The sequence below is a fragment of the Furipterus horrens genome, unplaced genomic scaffold (assembly GCF_987537825.1).
Source record: "Furipterus horrens unplaced genomic scaffold, mFurHor1.1.pri manual_scaffold_3, whole genome shotgun sequence".
Lineage (NCBI taxonomy): Eukaryota > Metazoa > Chordata > Mammalia > Chiroptera > Furipteridae > Furipterus > Furipterus horrens.
This window is the reverse complement of record NW_028327173.1, coordinates 202494034-202509875: the sequence shown is the minus strand read 5'-3', so window position 1 is coordinate 202509875 and position 15842 is coordinate 202494034. Positions and strand designations below refer to the sequence as shown.

General features: G+C 46.1%; 1 protein-coding gene and 1 pseudogene across 7 annotated transcripts in view; both read left to right on the top strand.

Annotated features, from left to right (window-relative positions):
* The window catches only part of TTC7B (tetratricopeptide repeat domain 7B), a 215858-nt gene that overhangs the window by 59188 nt on the left and 140828 nt on the right, over positions 1-15842 (top strand). For 4 of the 7 annotated variants that reach the window (XM_090271296.1, XM_090271294.1, XM_090271292.1 and 1 more), the window contains exon 5: positions 1092-1213. In XM_090271296.1, the coding sequence (XP_090127422.1) occupies positions 1092-1213 (122 nt within the window). Of the gene's footprint in view, positions 1-1091; positions 1214-1872; positions 1897-15842 lie in introns of all 7 variants that reach the window. The other 3 variants (XM_090271295.1, XM_090271293.1, XM_090271290.1) reach the window with 1 other exon arrangement.
* On the top strand, positions 14776-15760 carry LOC150017162 (protein kintoun pseudogene; annotated as a pseudogene).

Genomic DNA, 15842 nt, shown 5'->3' with positions numbered 1-15842 from the left:
CCAAGTGCTAAGTTATGAAGCAGCCAGGCAACTTTGATAAGATGCTGGGATGCAGCTCAAATGCCCACGTGGATTTCATTCCAGAACATATTGTTCACTGAGTGCCTTCCACTGTTCTTTTCCCTAAAGCTTGCAAGTTAGAGAACTAGCAATTGCTTCATATCCATTTGGAGAATAATTGTAAGACCACTGGAATATTTGGGGTTTGGCTAACTTCTGGGTCTTTGAAGAGCTGCTGACTTTCAGCAAGCGTGGGCAGCGTTCGGAGAACACTAGTATGCTTTCTTCCTGGGCCATAGTAGCTTCTGTGCGATGAATGCTTTATTTGACTTGTGAGTTTAAAGAGAGTAGTGTCTGTAACAGTCGATATGTGGGCCTACTTCATTATAACCCACCCAGCTTGCAAGCCTTTCTCCTGATTAGTCGGGAGCATTTATTGCAAGGCTAAAAATGTAAACTTTTAAAACCTCATTATCTGTTGACAAGAGGTCGAGATCGAGAGACAGGAAGCTTAGGTTTTTCTCAGCTTGCGCCTTCAGAACAGATGACCCCCGCTCAGTCCACAGGCCTCACTTCGGTGGCCCGGAGACGTGGCCCTGCCTGGTTCATTTTTGGCCCGTGCTGATCACGGCGCTCCTCGGCTCTCTTTGGAGCTCATCAAGCTCTTGTAGGGCTGAAGCTGCAGTCTGCTGGTCTGTGGCCTCGGCCTTCGGTGCATGAGGACTATTTCTACCTGTTGCTGAGACCTGCTTCTGGGTCACTCAGCCTGTCAACATCCCGGCATTTAGGAGACCCGCTCCGGCCCTAACGCTGCCCCTGGCACCACACATGCCTCAGCGCCCTTCCCTCCGCAGACCCTGGTGCCCGGGGGACCACATGAGCCCCTGTGTTGCTTGGTTGCTTCCCGTCCCATGGAAGTCGCTCTCTCTGCCTTCCTAACGCTGGTGTGTCTGCACCAGGGCCTTTGCACTGACGTTTGTTTGCATAAGGAAGTTGATTTTTCAAGTTGTGCAGTACATTTAGCGACAGGGTTTGAAGGAAGTAGACTTGCATGTGGATCTGATTAGCTTTCCGATTTTCTCCCCTTCTAGGTAATACTTACTAATATTCAGAACAGAAGCCCTAAGCCTGGCCCTGCTCCCCACGATCAAGAACTAGGCTTTTTCCTAGAAACAGGACTTCAGAGAGCCCATGTCCTCTATTTCAAAAATGGGTAAGCCTTCTTCATTTTTTCTAAAGAAGGAGACTAGAAAGCTTTAGAATACTGTCTTCAGTTTAGTTATTATAGAAAGAAAACAATTTTAAATATGAACTATAATTGGAATTTTTAAAAAAAGAATGAACATAGGCTCGCTCTTCTCTTCTGCACCTGGCCCTCTCACTTCCCCATGAGATTTGAATGTGGGAGGCGGGGAGGGGGCTCCAATGGGAGCCTGAGTCGCAAGTAAGGAGCACCAGGACCAGAGGGGGGGATCTGATGGGAGCCGAGCTTCATGCTACCCTTCCCCATGGGAATGGCACTGTATAGCCCCCCTGCCCCCCCACCTCACCCCTGGGTCGGGGGAAGGTAATGAATGGGAAACCCTCGCCCCCCGGGAACATCTTCCTTAGAATGGCTCATCAGTTCAGAGACTTGGATTTGCCGAGTCTCGGCGGTTTTGATGGCAGCGAGCGCGGCTGTGATGCCCACAAGAACAACTCCCTGAGCTGCCTTTGAAGAGGGTTTGAGAAGGTCCCAGAGCCTGGATGCGAGGCACAGGGTTCTCTAGTGCATCTGATGTTTGTTTTCCTTTCTGTGTTGCTCTGATGAGAAATGCCACGATTCGGTTCCAAATCTCTTCAGCTGTCCCTTGTTTTGACATTGTGCTGCAGGATAGATGTGCATGAAGACCAACAGTAGGTATCCGGTTCTCCTGTAGCTCCCCCGGGCTGTGCATGGGGGCCTCTAGAGGCCCGTTCCCTTCCTCTAGGAAGTGGGTCCCAGTCTTGGGATAAATGAACAATGGAGTTGCTCTCTCTTCATTGTTATGAGCTTCAAACCTTGGGGCGCAGCTCAGGGAAGCGGGATTTCATCTTCCCGGCAGTCCAGAGTCACGTGTACCCACTTTCCATCTGTTGGGCGTGGATACTTATTTTTCAGATCCTAATTAAACTGTGGACAAGGCCTGCTTTGCTCCAAAGGCCACTGGTCCAGATTTCCGTAGTCACAGCAAACACCCCAAGGTTTGGAATGGCTTGGTGGCTTTGGCACAAAGATGTGCTCAAATCTGATCTCATCTGACATCGATTGAGATCACCTGAGCAATGGTGCATGCCCCCTGAGCTGAGTTTTGAGTTCTGATTTCTCTGCTGTGTTAAATAGAGGGAGGGAGGCATGAACATGGACTGTTTTTCTGGTGGTCTGTTTCTTCTCCCCTTCACCATAAATGGCGGTCATCACAGAGGACCCCTGACCACTGTGCCCCCCTCCCTCTAACCTGTGAGTGTGTGCAGTGGATGTGCAAGTCCAGAGACTGGAGTGAACTCCCCGGGCGCTGTCGGGTGCCACACTGACCCCTTCTTTTGAAAATGCTCAGTGTGGTGACTGATAAGGGTGGGCCAGGCAACACTTTCTCCTGTTAAGGCTGTTTGCTAAGGAGGGAGAAGCAGGGCTATTGGACTCTGACCACCAGCTATGAAACGTTGGCTGCCCACTGAAATCCAGCTAAGAAATACATAATGACCATGAGAGGTTTATTATTTATCACTGGATAGTGGATTCCATGCCGGGAATTGCTTACTGGCTCATTTCTCCTTTTACCCAAGTTCAAGGAGATTCCCACTGACGTAGCCAAAGTCCTGTCGCCCTTCTCTCTGGGCTCTAAAGACCAGGGGTGGCAGTGGGTTGGCTAGTCTACAGGGTCCTTGTGAGCTGCAGTGTCTGAAGGCTGGGATTGTGCAGCAAGAGATTACTTTTGGGGGAGGTGCAGGTGAAGGCCAGCTTTGAGATGGAATATGGACGGAAGGAGAGAAGCCTGTGGGAGGTTTTGGACAAGCCAAGTGCCATCAGGGCTACTCGGGACCCAGGAGCCACACCTGGGGGTCATTTGTCAGTGGACGCCTACAGCCAGCACCTCTCTGGTGCGAGTGGAGGCACCCGGAGGTGACTGCTGTCTCCAAGCACGTGGCTTCCCATAGTTCCATCTGATGTGTCTGCTCCTCGGTTGTCTCTCCTTTTCTGTTTTTCTGCATTTAAAAAATATGCATCTGCCCCTGACCGGTGTGGCTAAGTGGGTTGGGCGTCCTCCTGCAAACCAAAAGGCCGCCGGTTCGATTCCCAGTCAGGGCACAGGCCTGGGTTGCAGGCCAGGTCCCTGGTGTGAGAGGCAACTGATCAGTGTTTCTCTCCCTCTCTTTCTTTCTCCCTTCCCCTCTCTCTAAAAAATAAATGAGTAAAAGCTTTTTTAAAAAATCATGCATCTTGTAAGATACAATGGACATGGTTTGACTGATCTTCAGGGACAGGGAAATGCATTAGAGAAGAGTTTTGCAATAAGAGGTAGAAATTGATAAAGCACATCTTTTTCTTTAGAACTATACTTAAGGATATTCAGCTTTTTGGGTATCATCCCTGAGGACTTAATGAGTTACAGTAATAATCACTTGTGTTCTTTTATAATTCTCCATCTTTGTGAAGAGTGACCGCAAGCTGGTGACCTTGAGACTCTTCCAGAGAGAACCTGACCCGGGGCCCCTCCAAATCCCTTAGATCCCGGTGACACTTATGTACGAAGTACCTTTCCTTCGTCGTCCTTGGTGCTCACAGTGGTATCTCGTCGGTGGCCACTGTCGCCTGGGAGGTGGGCAGTGTAAGTCGCACTGCCCTATTTACCGACGGCGCACTGGCTTCCAAGTGCTGCCTTCAGTGCTTTCGGCCCTGCGCCCCTCTGTGCGGACGGGCTCGGTGGGACCCTCGGACAGTGGCCTCGGCCAGCGTCCCGCCTCTCGGCGAGGGGGCACTCAACCGTAGTTCGAGACTTGCCAGGGACGGCTCCCAGCCTCTGCTGACCAGTGTTTTCTGTCACACTCGTCCTCATGCCTCCTCTGCAGCACGTCGCCTCCCCCTGGGCCCTCTCCTCCCCTCCTTTTCCTCTCCCTCTCTTTCCTTCCTCTCCCCCTTGGTTCCCTTCCTGGTCGCCATCCAGCCCCACGTGTCCCTGGGCGCGGCCTGACTTGGAACGCACCCACAGCTGTGTTCTGCCACAGGGGTGGGTGGCAGCAGCAGGCCTGCGAAGGATGAAAAACAATCCTGCTCAGGCTCTGCAGAGGGTGCAGTCACAGGGCCTTCGGGTGCATGCATGGGCTCCTCCCCTTTGTCTGTAAATCAGGGCTGATCCCACCTCCCTCCAGCACGGTGGGAGCCGGGAAGGAAGCTCCAGGCAGACAGCAAGTGGCAAATGGTCATTTCCCGTCCTGGTGATGCCCGGCTCATGGCTAACTTTCCAGTGGGACATGGGACCGGGTGAAGGTCAGGCTCCAGCTGACGTGCAAGTTCACGAAGCAGGCTTTGGTCCCTGAGCCTCACGCCACCCGAGTTTTCAAGGAACGGCACTTACTTTACGCTACCGGTTAGGCGAAGTCTGCCCGTGCAGATGGTTACCGGTGGCTTGGATGACGCCTTATCACCCACGGCCATGCCAGGGTTTCAGAGAAGGAGGTCGGCTGACTGCTCTGACGTGCTAGTATTGGGTGCCCTTTGGACAGGAAAACAGCCTCAGCGTGGGGCTCCCTCAGCCTGCTAAGGGGAAGAGAAAGGTCACAGCCCCCCTCACCCCCGCTTGAGCCTTTGCAGCCAGAAGTGCCAGGGAAGCTTGCACCTGGGATGCTACTTCCTTCCTGCAGCGGTCACATCCTTGGGTCACTTCCCCCATCTAAGCAGGTGCCCCCCGTTATTTGCTCTCTCTGCACCCACTCATTTCCCAGGACTTGTTACAATTAGTAATTATATGCACCGGTGAACTTGTTTATCATCTGTCTCCCTCACTAGACTGTATCCTCGCTGAGAACCTGGATGATGTTTCTCAGATTCACCAACGGAGTACCGAGCACAGTTCTTGGCACGTGGCAGACTCAGTGAATACTTGCTGGGTGCTGAGCAAACCCACGGCAGCAGGTCCTGTGCCAAGTGGCCCACATACCCGTCGGGTAGAAGGAGGCCACTCCGGGGTGGGGGCGGTGGGCGAAGGTGTCTATGCAAATCTTGTGGATTCCTTGAGAATTGGTTAGATGGGGAGGGGACACGGAGAGGGACAGACTTGGAAATGCAGATGTCACAGGCTTTCCTTTGGACATGCTATGTCTGAGATGCCTGTGAGACGTGTCTAAGTGGACCCGTCAGCCAGGGAGATACGTGAGCACAGCGGAAGGGTTGGAGCTTGAGTTGTACACTGGGAGTTTCGGCAGATTGATTATATCTAAAGCCCTGGACTGGATAAGATCAATGAGGGACAGTGTAAAGAGAAGCAGACAGCCCAGGACCCCGCTTGGAAACCTGCAGGCATCAGATGTGGAATAAGGGGGGGACCTGTGGAGGGGCTGCCTGAGGCAGGGGGACACCAGGAGGTGCTGGGGTCGCCGGTGTCCGACCCAGTCACTGCCTTAGGGAGTTTACAGTTTGGTTGGGGACACAATAAATGAGGCGATAGGATTCACTCAGTGTCACACAACCGGTCTGTGGCCGAGCTGGCGCCTGCGCATCCTTTTCTGGCACCAGTCCAGTTTTCTCAGCACTCGGACCGTGTCGCCCATGCCTGGGTAGGACTCTCCTCAAAATGCAGTACCAAGCAGCAGAGCGCGAAGAGATATACGCTATTACACTTAGGAAATATGGACTTCCAAAAGCGAGTCTAGACGTGACTATTTAGGTAATAAAAAGTGTCAGCCCATTCTCTGTTTTGTTTAAATGTATACCAGGTCTGGCTCATTCATCCCTTAATGCCATCAAAACTTTAGTATGGGAACGACGGGAACTTTGTCCACTTTCAGTACGAAACTCCAAGACTGCAGTCAGTGATGAATTCTGGGGGATGGATCATTGCTTCCCGTGTACGTCGTAAGTGCTGATACTGAGTGAGTGTAAAGCGTCCTGTGCCATCTGAAAGCTTGGTCGGTGTGCGGTGAGGTGGGTGCCTCCGTGTCCGTCTGTCCTTGGCTTCACCGGAAGGACCGGGGGGTTCATTCTAGGCTTCCAAGGTGCAGGGGGCGGGTGGGGAGCGGGTACGACACCCGTGTACTCCGTTGTGTGCTCCCCACCTGAAGTTTAGTTTCCTTCCATTACCAAGTATGGGACCCCCTTTACTCACTTTGCACCCCCCGTCATTTTTCACATAAGCAATCTCACCTAGCAACATAATTGACATTTTGTCTTTATTAGGTTTCCAGGGGAATGGAATTGGAAAGTTAACCTGAGGTCAGATTCTCAAACAGAAGAAGAAAGTAATTTGTTGCCCCGTGGTCCACATTGCGTATTTTCTTACCTAACTTGTTTCCTGCCTGTCTCCCAATGCTGGACTGTAAGTTCCACTTGGGTAGGAGCTTTGTCTGGTGTGGCTGGGGCGGGGTCTTGAGCAGTGGCTGGTGTATAGTTGTCCGTGAATGAATGAATGAGTGAGTGAACTTTTCGTTCTCAGCTCAGGTGGCTCTGGCTCACGGATGCCTAACAGTTGTGTGTTTTCTCTACAATTAGTTAATGTGACATACATTTATTGAAAGCTAGATATATTCATTGAGCACTGTGCCAGGGCCTGGGGATGTAAGGATGAGCAGAGCCCCCTGGCCCGGCTTCATGGAGCCCACTGTTGTGATTACTGCGACTTGGTGGTGACGAGGGAGATTTTCATTGACCAGCTACGGTAGGTTTCCCTGCGTATGCGGGTGAAGGGGGCCAGGTGCCAAATGATTTTCTTGATCTCAGAATGAAATAATACATTTTCTGGGTCTGCTCTATCTCTGAGATTGGGGGGGGCGGGCAGGGGGGCACTTACAGCAATGGTGGCTTTAGTATAAGAAACTCCTTAAGCAGGCCTGGCAGACTCGCGGTGCTGTAGGCGTCCTGGCTGAAGCCTACTTCACACACATCTGGATGGGATTCCAGAGTTCCCACAGCAGAAAAGAGAAGTATCTTCTTCTGCGGTTTAGCTCCCAGGGCCTCCCAGGCCCACATTTAAAAAAATAATAATGTAGCTCTTCAGGGTTGAACCCTCTGGGATTGGAAGAAATTGGACACCGAAGCCCAGGAGAAGAGTGTGTCAGTGTGGCCTTTGTAGGCAGCCCCTCACAGGCAGCCCGTTGAAACGACACGTGTGTGCTGGGAGAGAGGAATTCACATCCTGTTTGGTGCAGAGGGAAGCCAGATTTCACCCTCGCTGACTGCGGGGAGCTTTCTTGGTAATTCAGTGACGTCTGTGCTGCAGAGCAGGTCCTGCTGCGTCTGCCCTGGGAGGAGGGTGTGGGGAAAGTGGGCAGCATCCCTGTTCTGCTCTTTGTTAGCCCAGGGCTTCCCTTCCCTGCCTTAGGTGTCAAATGCATTAACATTTTACATGAGGGCAGGGTGGGGGTGGAGGCCTCAGCTCTTTTCAGGGGATATCTTACCTATTCCTTTTTTAAAAGTATATTTTATTGATTATGCTATTACAGTTGTCCCAATTTTTCCCCTTTGTCCCCTTCCGCCTGGTACCCTCCTTCTCTCCAACCTTCCCCCCCCCCGCCGCCCACTTTAATTCATGTCCATAGGTCATGCATTTAAGTTCTTTGGGTTCTCCATTTTCTATAGTATTCTTAACATACCCCTGTCTGTTTTGTACCAACCAATTATGCCTCTTAATCCTGGGACCTTTTCCCTCATTCTCCCACTTCCCCCTCCCAGGTGATAACCCTGCAAATGATCCCCATACCTATGATTCTGTTCCTGTTCTGGTCGTTTGCTTAGTTTGTTTTTGTTTTTTAGATTCAGTTGTTGATAGTTGTGAATTTGTTGTCATTTTAATGTTCATAGTTTTTATCTTCTTTTCCTTAAATAAGTCCCTTTAGCATTTCATATAATAATGGCTTGGTGATGATGAACTCCTTAGCTTTACCTTGTCTGGGAAGCACTTTATCTGCCCTTCCATTCTAAATGACAGCCTTGCTGGATAGACTAATCTTGGTTGTAGGTCCTTGCTTTTCATCACTTTGAATACTTCTTGCCAGTCCCTTCTTGCCTGCAAAGTTTATTTTGAAAAATCAGCTGATAGTCTTATGGGAACTCCTTTGAAGATAACGCTCTTCTTTTCTTTTGCTGCTTCTAAGATTCTCTCTTTATCTTTAACCTTTGGCATTTTAATTATGATGTGTTTTGGTGTGGTCCTCTTTGGGTCCAACTTGTTTGGGACTCTCTGTACTTCCTAGACTCATATGTGTATTTCCTTTGCCAAATTAGGGTAATTTTTCCTCATTATTTTTTCACATAAGTTTTCAGTTTCTTGCTCTTCCTCTTCTCCTTCTGACACCCCTATGATTCGGATGTTGGCACTCTTGGAGATGTCCCAGAGTCTTCTCATTCTCTCCTCATTTTTTTGTCTTGTTTCTTCATTTTGTTCTGGTTGAATGTTTATTTCTTCCTAATGTTCCAAATCATTGATTTGAACCCCAGCACCCTTCCCTTCATTGTTGGTTTCCTGTGGATTTTCCTTTATTTCACTTAGTGTAGCCTTCATTTCTTCCCTTATGCTTTTACCATATTCAGTGAGGTCTCTGAGCACCCTGATCACCAGTGTTTTAAACTCTGCATCTGATAGGTTGGCTGTCTCTGCTTCACTTAGATCTTCTGGCGTTCTGTTCTGTTCCTTCATTTGGGCCGTATTCGCTTGCCTCCTCAATTTGGCAGCCTCTGTTTGTTTCTGTGTACCAGGTAGAGCCACTTTGACTCCCTGTCTTAGCGTACCTGCTAAGTTGTATGGGCGGAGTCTTGGGTATTCACCAGGGCGGGGTAACTGCTTCACCGCTTTGTGGCTCCTTGGGGAGGGAGGTGGTCAGAAAGGGGACAGTGTCACAGCTGCCTGAGTCTGGAGGCTTGCCTGGCACTCACCCCATTTCCAGTCACTTCACCCACTTTCTGTACACAACTGGCACCCCTCCCATTGCTGTCCTGGTGGTGGTTCCGAGCGTGGGTGGGTTCACATGCCTTCTGGCCCATGCAGTCCCTTTAAACGGACTCTCCTGAGAGACAGGCCATTTCTTCCGCCACCCCCAGCCCCCACTGTTTTTTACAGCCAGAAGTTAGAAGGCTTTATTTTTCCTGGCGTTAGAACCCTGCGCTGCATGGTCTGGCCTGGGGCCGGGATGGTTTCTCACAAGGTACTCCCTCTGTTTTTATCCATCATGTGTGCAAGTGGGACTGCCCGTCCAGCCGGCTGCCACCACCTCCTCACTGCCACCTTGCCGCTGCCAAACCACGTCCTCTCCGACCCGGCTCCCCAGCTCCACCCCTCCTACCTGTCTGGATGAGCATGGCTTCTTTAAATCCTTAGTTGTTGGACTTCCATACAGCTCGGTATTCTGGCAGTTCTGGGTGTTTTATTTTGAGGTTAGTTGTTCTCCTTATGGTTGCACAAGGAGGTGAAGGGTTTCTACCTATGCCTGTGTCTTGACTGGAAGTCTTACCTTTTTCTTTTTAAATCATTGTTTTTCTCACCTTTATTTTTCCAGAGGCATTTTTGGTTAACTCTTTGAGAGAGATGGAGCTAAAGGCCAGAGAGTTACTGAGATATCTTTGGAGGATTTCTGACTTTTTTAAAGGAGATACTATAACTTTCTATTGAAAATGAGAAGGGCCATAACTTTTCTTACAAACATTTGCCTTTATACAATGTTTGAATGAAAATACCTGTCATAGATCTGTACATCAATAAGGAAATATACAATAAAATTCTATGCTCTCATAGCAAAATGTTGCATTAAATTACAAGATTTAAAAAGTTAATGAATTATGTTTTTAAATTGATATTTGGTTTTTCCACCTTCCTCTCTATTTTAGGCTTGAATTTTTACTTTGTGTTCACAAATGACTGGGGTGGTGATTCTCTAGGCCCCGCACAGACACACTGCGTCTTCTTGCTGGCTGTTCCTGTGGCCTGTCTGTGAGGGCAGGTGCTTGGTGAGTGGGTATGGTAGCTGGTTCTCCTTTGAATCTGGCGAATTCACATCATAAGCAGCAATCTCTGAATGTTAGAAACAAGCAGTCAAAACATCAGGAAGAACCCAATGCTGTCTTTCTTCCCCAAAATACCCAGAAAAACTAATTAGCCAGACTTGGTAAAATCTCTGAATTACAGATTATTTTTTAAAAGATGCAGTTTTATTGCTTTTCAAGTAGATTTGGAGCTAGTTAAGAAAAACCACCCTGGCTGGTGTGGTCGAGTGGATTGAGCGCCGTCCTGGGAACTGAAGGGTCTCCAGTTCAGTTCCCAGTCAGGGCACATGCCTGGGTTGCAGGCCAAGTCCCCAGTTGGGGGCGTGCGAGAGGCAACTACATATTGATGTTTCTCTCTCTCTCTTTCTCCCTCCCTTCCCCTCTCTCTATAAATAAATACAATTTTAAAAAAGAATGAGATAAAAAGAAAAACATATTGCCTACTCATATCCATGAATGTTATTGAGAGGCTGCTAGGGGCTAGTCACTAGTGGAAGCGCTGGAGATTTGAGATGAATACAAAATGTTCTTTGAGCTCACAGGGAAGATAAGCGTGTCAGCAATAAGTAACACCTGGTGAAAAGCTGGGGCATGAAAAATGGGATGGGGTGGGGGTGGCGGGAGGAGAGGAAGGAGGAAGAGGCTACTTGCCTAGCTGAGTTTATCAAGTTTTCCAGAAGAATTGACATTTGAACTTGGCCTTTAAGGGAGGGGTAAGGTTTACCATATGACAGGGTTAAGATTTTCACATTTTAGGGAGGACTGGGGGGACAAGGGGGTTAGTTATGGTTGAATGCTAGATCTACCAGACTAGATACACATACGCTCCGAAGAGTCAGCATGGTCTCGTGGTCAAAGGGCACGGACTCTGGCTCCAGCTCCCTCTTGCATTTACTGTGACCTTGGAGACTTATTTAACCTGTTTCAGTTTTCTCAGTTGTAAACTGGGGATAATAATAGAACCTACTTCATATGTTGTTGGGCGGATTAAGTGACTTATTAATTATAGTGTGCTTGGACAGTGTCTGGCCCCTGGTAAGCACTGTACCTGGGCCAGATGAAGAAATAAACAAAACCGTGCAGAGGGAAGGGTTGGTCAGCTCCCTAGAAGGAAAGATGAGAGTTGGCAGCTGAAGTCTGGGAAGATGATAACAACAGTGGCAGCAGCGTTTTGGACCTTCTCATATGTCCACATAAAAAAGACACGGTAACCAGATAGGAAAACCAGAAACCCATGGACAACATTCACACCAAAACTAGATGGCAGGGTGTCCTCAAGAATCCCTAAGAGCAGGCTGATGGGGACAAACTGCCAACAGCAATAGACCAGCATTGCAATTTGCATCTGTGTGGGTGACAGCGAGACGCAAGGGGGGCGCATCTGATGGACCCGAGAACAGGAGACCCTTAAATAGCCAGCGAGTATTTATTGGCAAGCCCCTCTGGCTGGATTAGCAGCTGGAAATGAGAGGCCTTTGCCAAGTCCGGTCTAAGGGGCTGGGGCAGTCCGGCCCTTCTGACCCGGCAGGCCTCTGTGCCGGAACGGGGCCCACAGGGAGCAGAGGTGGCTGAGAGTGGATGAAAATTGACCAAGAAGTGACAAAAGAAGGAAAATATAGAGATAAAAGCAGGGGGAGTGGAGAGAGCCAGGAATTACTGTAAAGCAAGCTGCTGGGTACATATATTTTAGCCGCTTTATCCAGGTATAATTTTCACATCAAAAGTTCACATGTTGCAAATATACAGTTTAGTTGTTTTTAATAAATTTACACAGTGGTACAATCAACTGCACAAGTGAGCTTTAGAACATTTCTACTTTATGCCTATTTACAACCAAACCCCACGCCTACCTGCAGCCCAGGCAACCACTTATCTATTATTTGTCCCTTGAGATTTGCCTTTTCTAGCAATTTTACATAAATCGTAGGATCCGTAGTCCTTTGTGTCTTGCTTCTTCAACTTAGTAGAATGTTTTTGAGGTTCACGCACATTGTAGCATGTACCAATAGGTCCTTTCTTGTTATTGTTAAATAGTTATTCCATTGTGTGGATATACTATATTTTGTTTATCCATTCACTAATTGACAAACATTTGGATTGTTATTATGAATAGTGCTGCTATGAACATTTGCATACAAATTTTCCTGCAGATATATGTTTTCATTTCCCTTGGATAGATTTATAGGAGTGGAATTCATGGGTCATATGACAAGTTTATGTTTAACTTTCTAAGAAACTTCCAGGCCCTGGCAGTGTAGCTCAGTTGGTTAGAGCATCATCCAGATAGGCCGAGGTTGCCGGTTTGATTCCCGATGAGGGCACATACAAGAATCAACCAATGAATGCATAAATAAGCAGAACAACAAATCAATCTCTTTGTCTCTCCTCCCCCACCCCCATCTCTCTAAAATCAATAAATAGAAAAAAATATTTTTAATTAAAAAAGAAAAAGAAACTGCCAAAAACTCTTTTTCCAAAGTGGCTATACCACTTTACATTGATGAGAGTCCAGTTTCTTTCCATTCTCTTCAACACTTGGTATTGTCAGATTTTAAATTATAGCTAATCTAGTGGGTTTATAGTGGTATCTTATTGTCATTTTAATTTGCATTTCTCTAATGATCAATGATGCTCAGTCGCTTTTTCTGTGCCTGTCAGGTGTTCTTACATCTTCTGTGGTGAAACGTCTGTTGGAATATCTTGCCCTGTTTTCACTTGGATCGTCATTATCAAGTTGTATGTCACAGATGTAGGTTCTTCATCAGATACAGCATTTGCAAACATTTCCTGCCAGTATACGGCTTGTATTCATTTTAAAAATGATTTCACTTAAAGAGGAAAACTCAATCTTAATTTAATCCAGTTTTTCAAATTTTCTTTTTATGGGTTATCCTTTTGGTATCGTAGCTAAGAAATTTTTACCTAATCTAAAAACCACAAAGATTTTCTCTTATGCTTTGTTCTACAAGTTATGTAGTTCTAGCTTTTACATGTAGGTTTCCAAGTCTATTCGGGGTAATATTTGTGTATGGCGTGAGGTAAGGGTCTGAGTTTTGTTTTTTTTGTTTTTGTTTTTGTTTTTTTGCATCTAGATACCAGCTGCCTAAGCACCATTTGTTAGAAATCTCCCCCTTCCCTGTTAAATTTCCTTGACATGTTAGTAAAAATTGACTAATTGAACGTAAATGTAAAGATTTATTTCTAGAGGCTCTATTTGGTTTTATTGATTTATATGTCTCTTCTTAAGCCAATACCACACCGTCTCAAATATATAGCTTTATAGCAGGTTTTAAAATTAGATAGCATAAGTGCTCTAACTTTGTTCTTTTTCAAAGTTATTTTGGCTATTTTCAGTCCTTGACATTTTTATATATGTTTTAGAATCATCTTGTCAATTTCTACCAAGAAAAGCCTGCCAGGATTTTGATAAGGACTGCAGGAAATCAATCTCTAGATCAGTTTAGAGAGAATTGCCATATTAACAGTAGTGAATCTTCCAATCCAAGGTCTCTCTGGTTAGATCTTTAATTTCTCTCAAAAATGTTTTGTAGTTTTTATTGAACAGGTTTTGAATTTTTTGTTAAGTTTTTGATGAGTCGTCGTCGGCAGCCGTCCGTCTCGAGAGACGATGGTGTAGCTTCTTAAGAGTCTATCTGCACCGCCAGGAATGGTTGTGCAGTCCGACTCGGGAGTGACACGGTATCTGTCTCCTCCCGTGTTGAATCGACATCTTGCGATGACGCTGGAGTGTCCTCTCCAGTGAAGCTGAAGCTACAGAGCCTGGGCAGAGTGATATGGAGGGTCTGCTGTTGCCCATGCAGCAGACCCCCCCTCTCTTCGCAGCTGAAGGATCCAAGGGAAAGACGGAGTCAATACAGCTTGGTTTCAGGTGCGCCGCAGGAGTTGCCGGTGTTGACTACAACGTCAAACCGCCTTAGGGACTCCGGCTCCGGATTTTCTGTCGGGGTTTACTCCCTTAGCCTTTCCCCTGAAGAGGTATGCCGCAAGGCAGCGGAGGTTTTTTGGAGTCAGAGTTTTCCTTCTCTGATGTGCCCTGACTGGAAGATCGAACCAGCGACACTTAGCTCGCAGGCCGACGCTCAATCCACTGAGCCAAACCAGCCAGGGCCATATATATATATATATACACACATATATATATTTTTTTTTTTCTGTGACAAAAGTAAAGTACAGTGTGGAAGAAAAAATACTAAATTTCATTTAGTGTATTTCTGTTACAATTGTTTGAATTATTAATATTGGTGAGTAAAGTTCATCTCTTTAGAATATTTCAAGCATAAATACATCCTATTTAGTAAAACAACAGTTTTGAGATTCTGCCCCCCCTCACTTATATTTCTACAGTCTTAAGAATTACTTTTTGTGACAGACACAACTTAGTGAATATTTTGAAATTTTATTAAAGTAATGGTAAACAAAAGAAGCCAAAAACAACACAAAAGTAAATATATACAGATTGTATTAAAACTAAATGTTTAACTCTCATTGGAAAGACTATACATCTATCAGAGGAATCACAAAACTTATCTCCCTAATTAAGGGTCTTAAAGGGGATGTGAGCCCCCTCCGTTACAAATTGTGCTTCTCCACCCAAGACTTAGTTTATTACTCCTTCTTTTTGCAATTTGCTCCAGAAAATAAGTTGAGTATCAAGGAACCAGTGGTTAGCATTTCTTCAAACAATGCAGTGATAGAACTGGCCAAATCTGCAGTGTGCTATGGATACTGGAGAGAGTGGTATTATGGTTCATACAACGATTCTTTGGAGGAAAGGTTATTTGTAAATGAAGAAAATGTTAATGAATTTCTTGAAGACGTCCTGAGCTCTCCATTCCAACACACAACACCCCTAACCCCACCTTTAATTGAAGTTCTTCAGGTTACTGATAGCAAGATTCAAATTCAGGCAAAGTTGCAAGAATGTAATAACTCTGAGCAGCTCCAAGAAAAGGAAGAAAGAGTCAATGAAGGAAGTCATCTAACTGAAAAAGAAAATATAGAACATCTTACCACCTCAACAACTGAATCTGATTCATCTCTAGCAGTTAAAGTACTAGAAATAGACAGCTGTGGTTCCCTTGAATATTTGCAACAAGAGTCTCTTGATGTTTCCCAAATGCTCCTTGGAAAGTCTCAGCAACCTGAGTCAAAAATGAAACCTGAATTTATAAAAAAAAGTGCTGTTTACTCAAATGAAGAGAAAGTTAATTTAAAAGAACCAGTAATGAGTGAAGAAAAAGAATTAACAGTTCACAATATACCTGGTTTTGACAACATAAAAGAAACCGATATGCAGGACGGTAATGTGCAGATTATTAAAGATCATGTGACTCACTGTGCATTCAGTTTTCAGAATTCTTTGCTATATGATTTGGATTAATTCTGTATAATTTTAGAATTTAAAGGTCGAGTAAAAAAGTTTTGGACTCAATATAAATTCTATTTCTGTTTACTATCTTAAAACCAAAGATATTCAAGAAATTAAAATTTGCAATGTTGATTCTAATCGGGAAACTGGAGATATATTTTTTTGGCATGTATATTTTTTTTGATGAGTATTGTTTTCTTAATTTATTTTCAGATTATTTTTTGCTATTATAAGAAATACTATTGG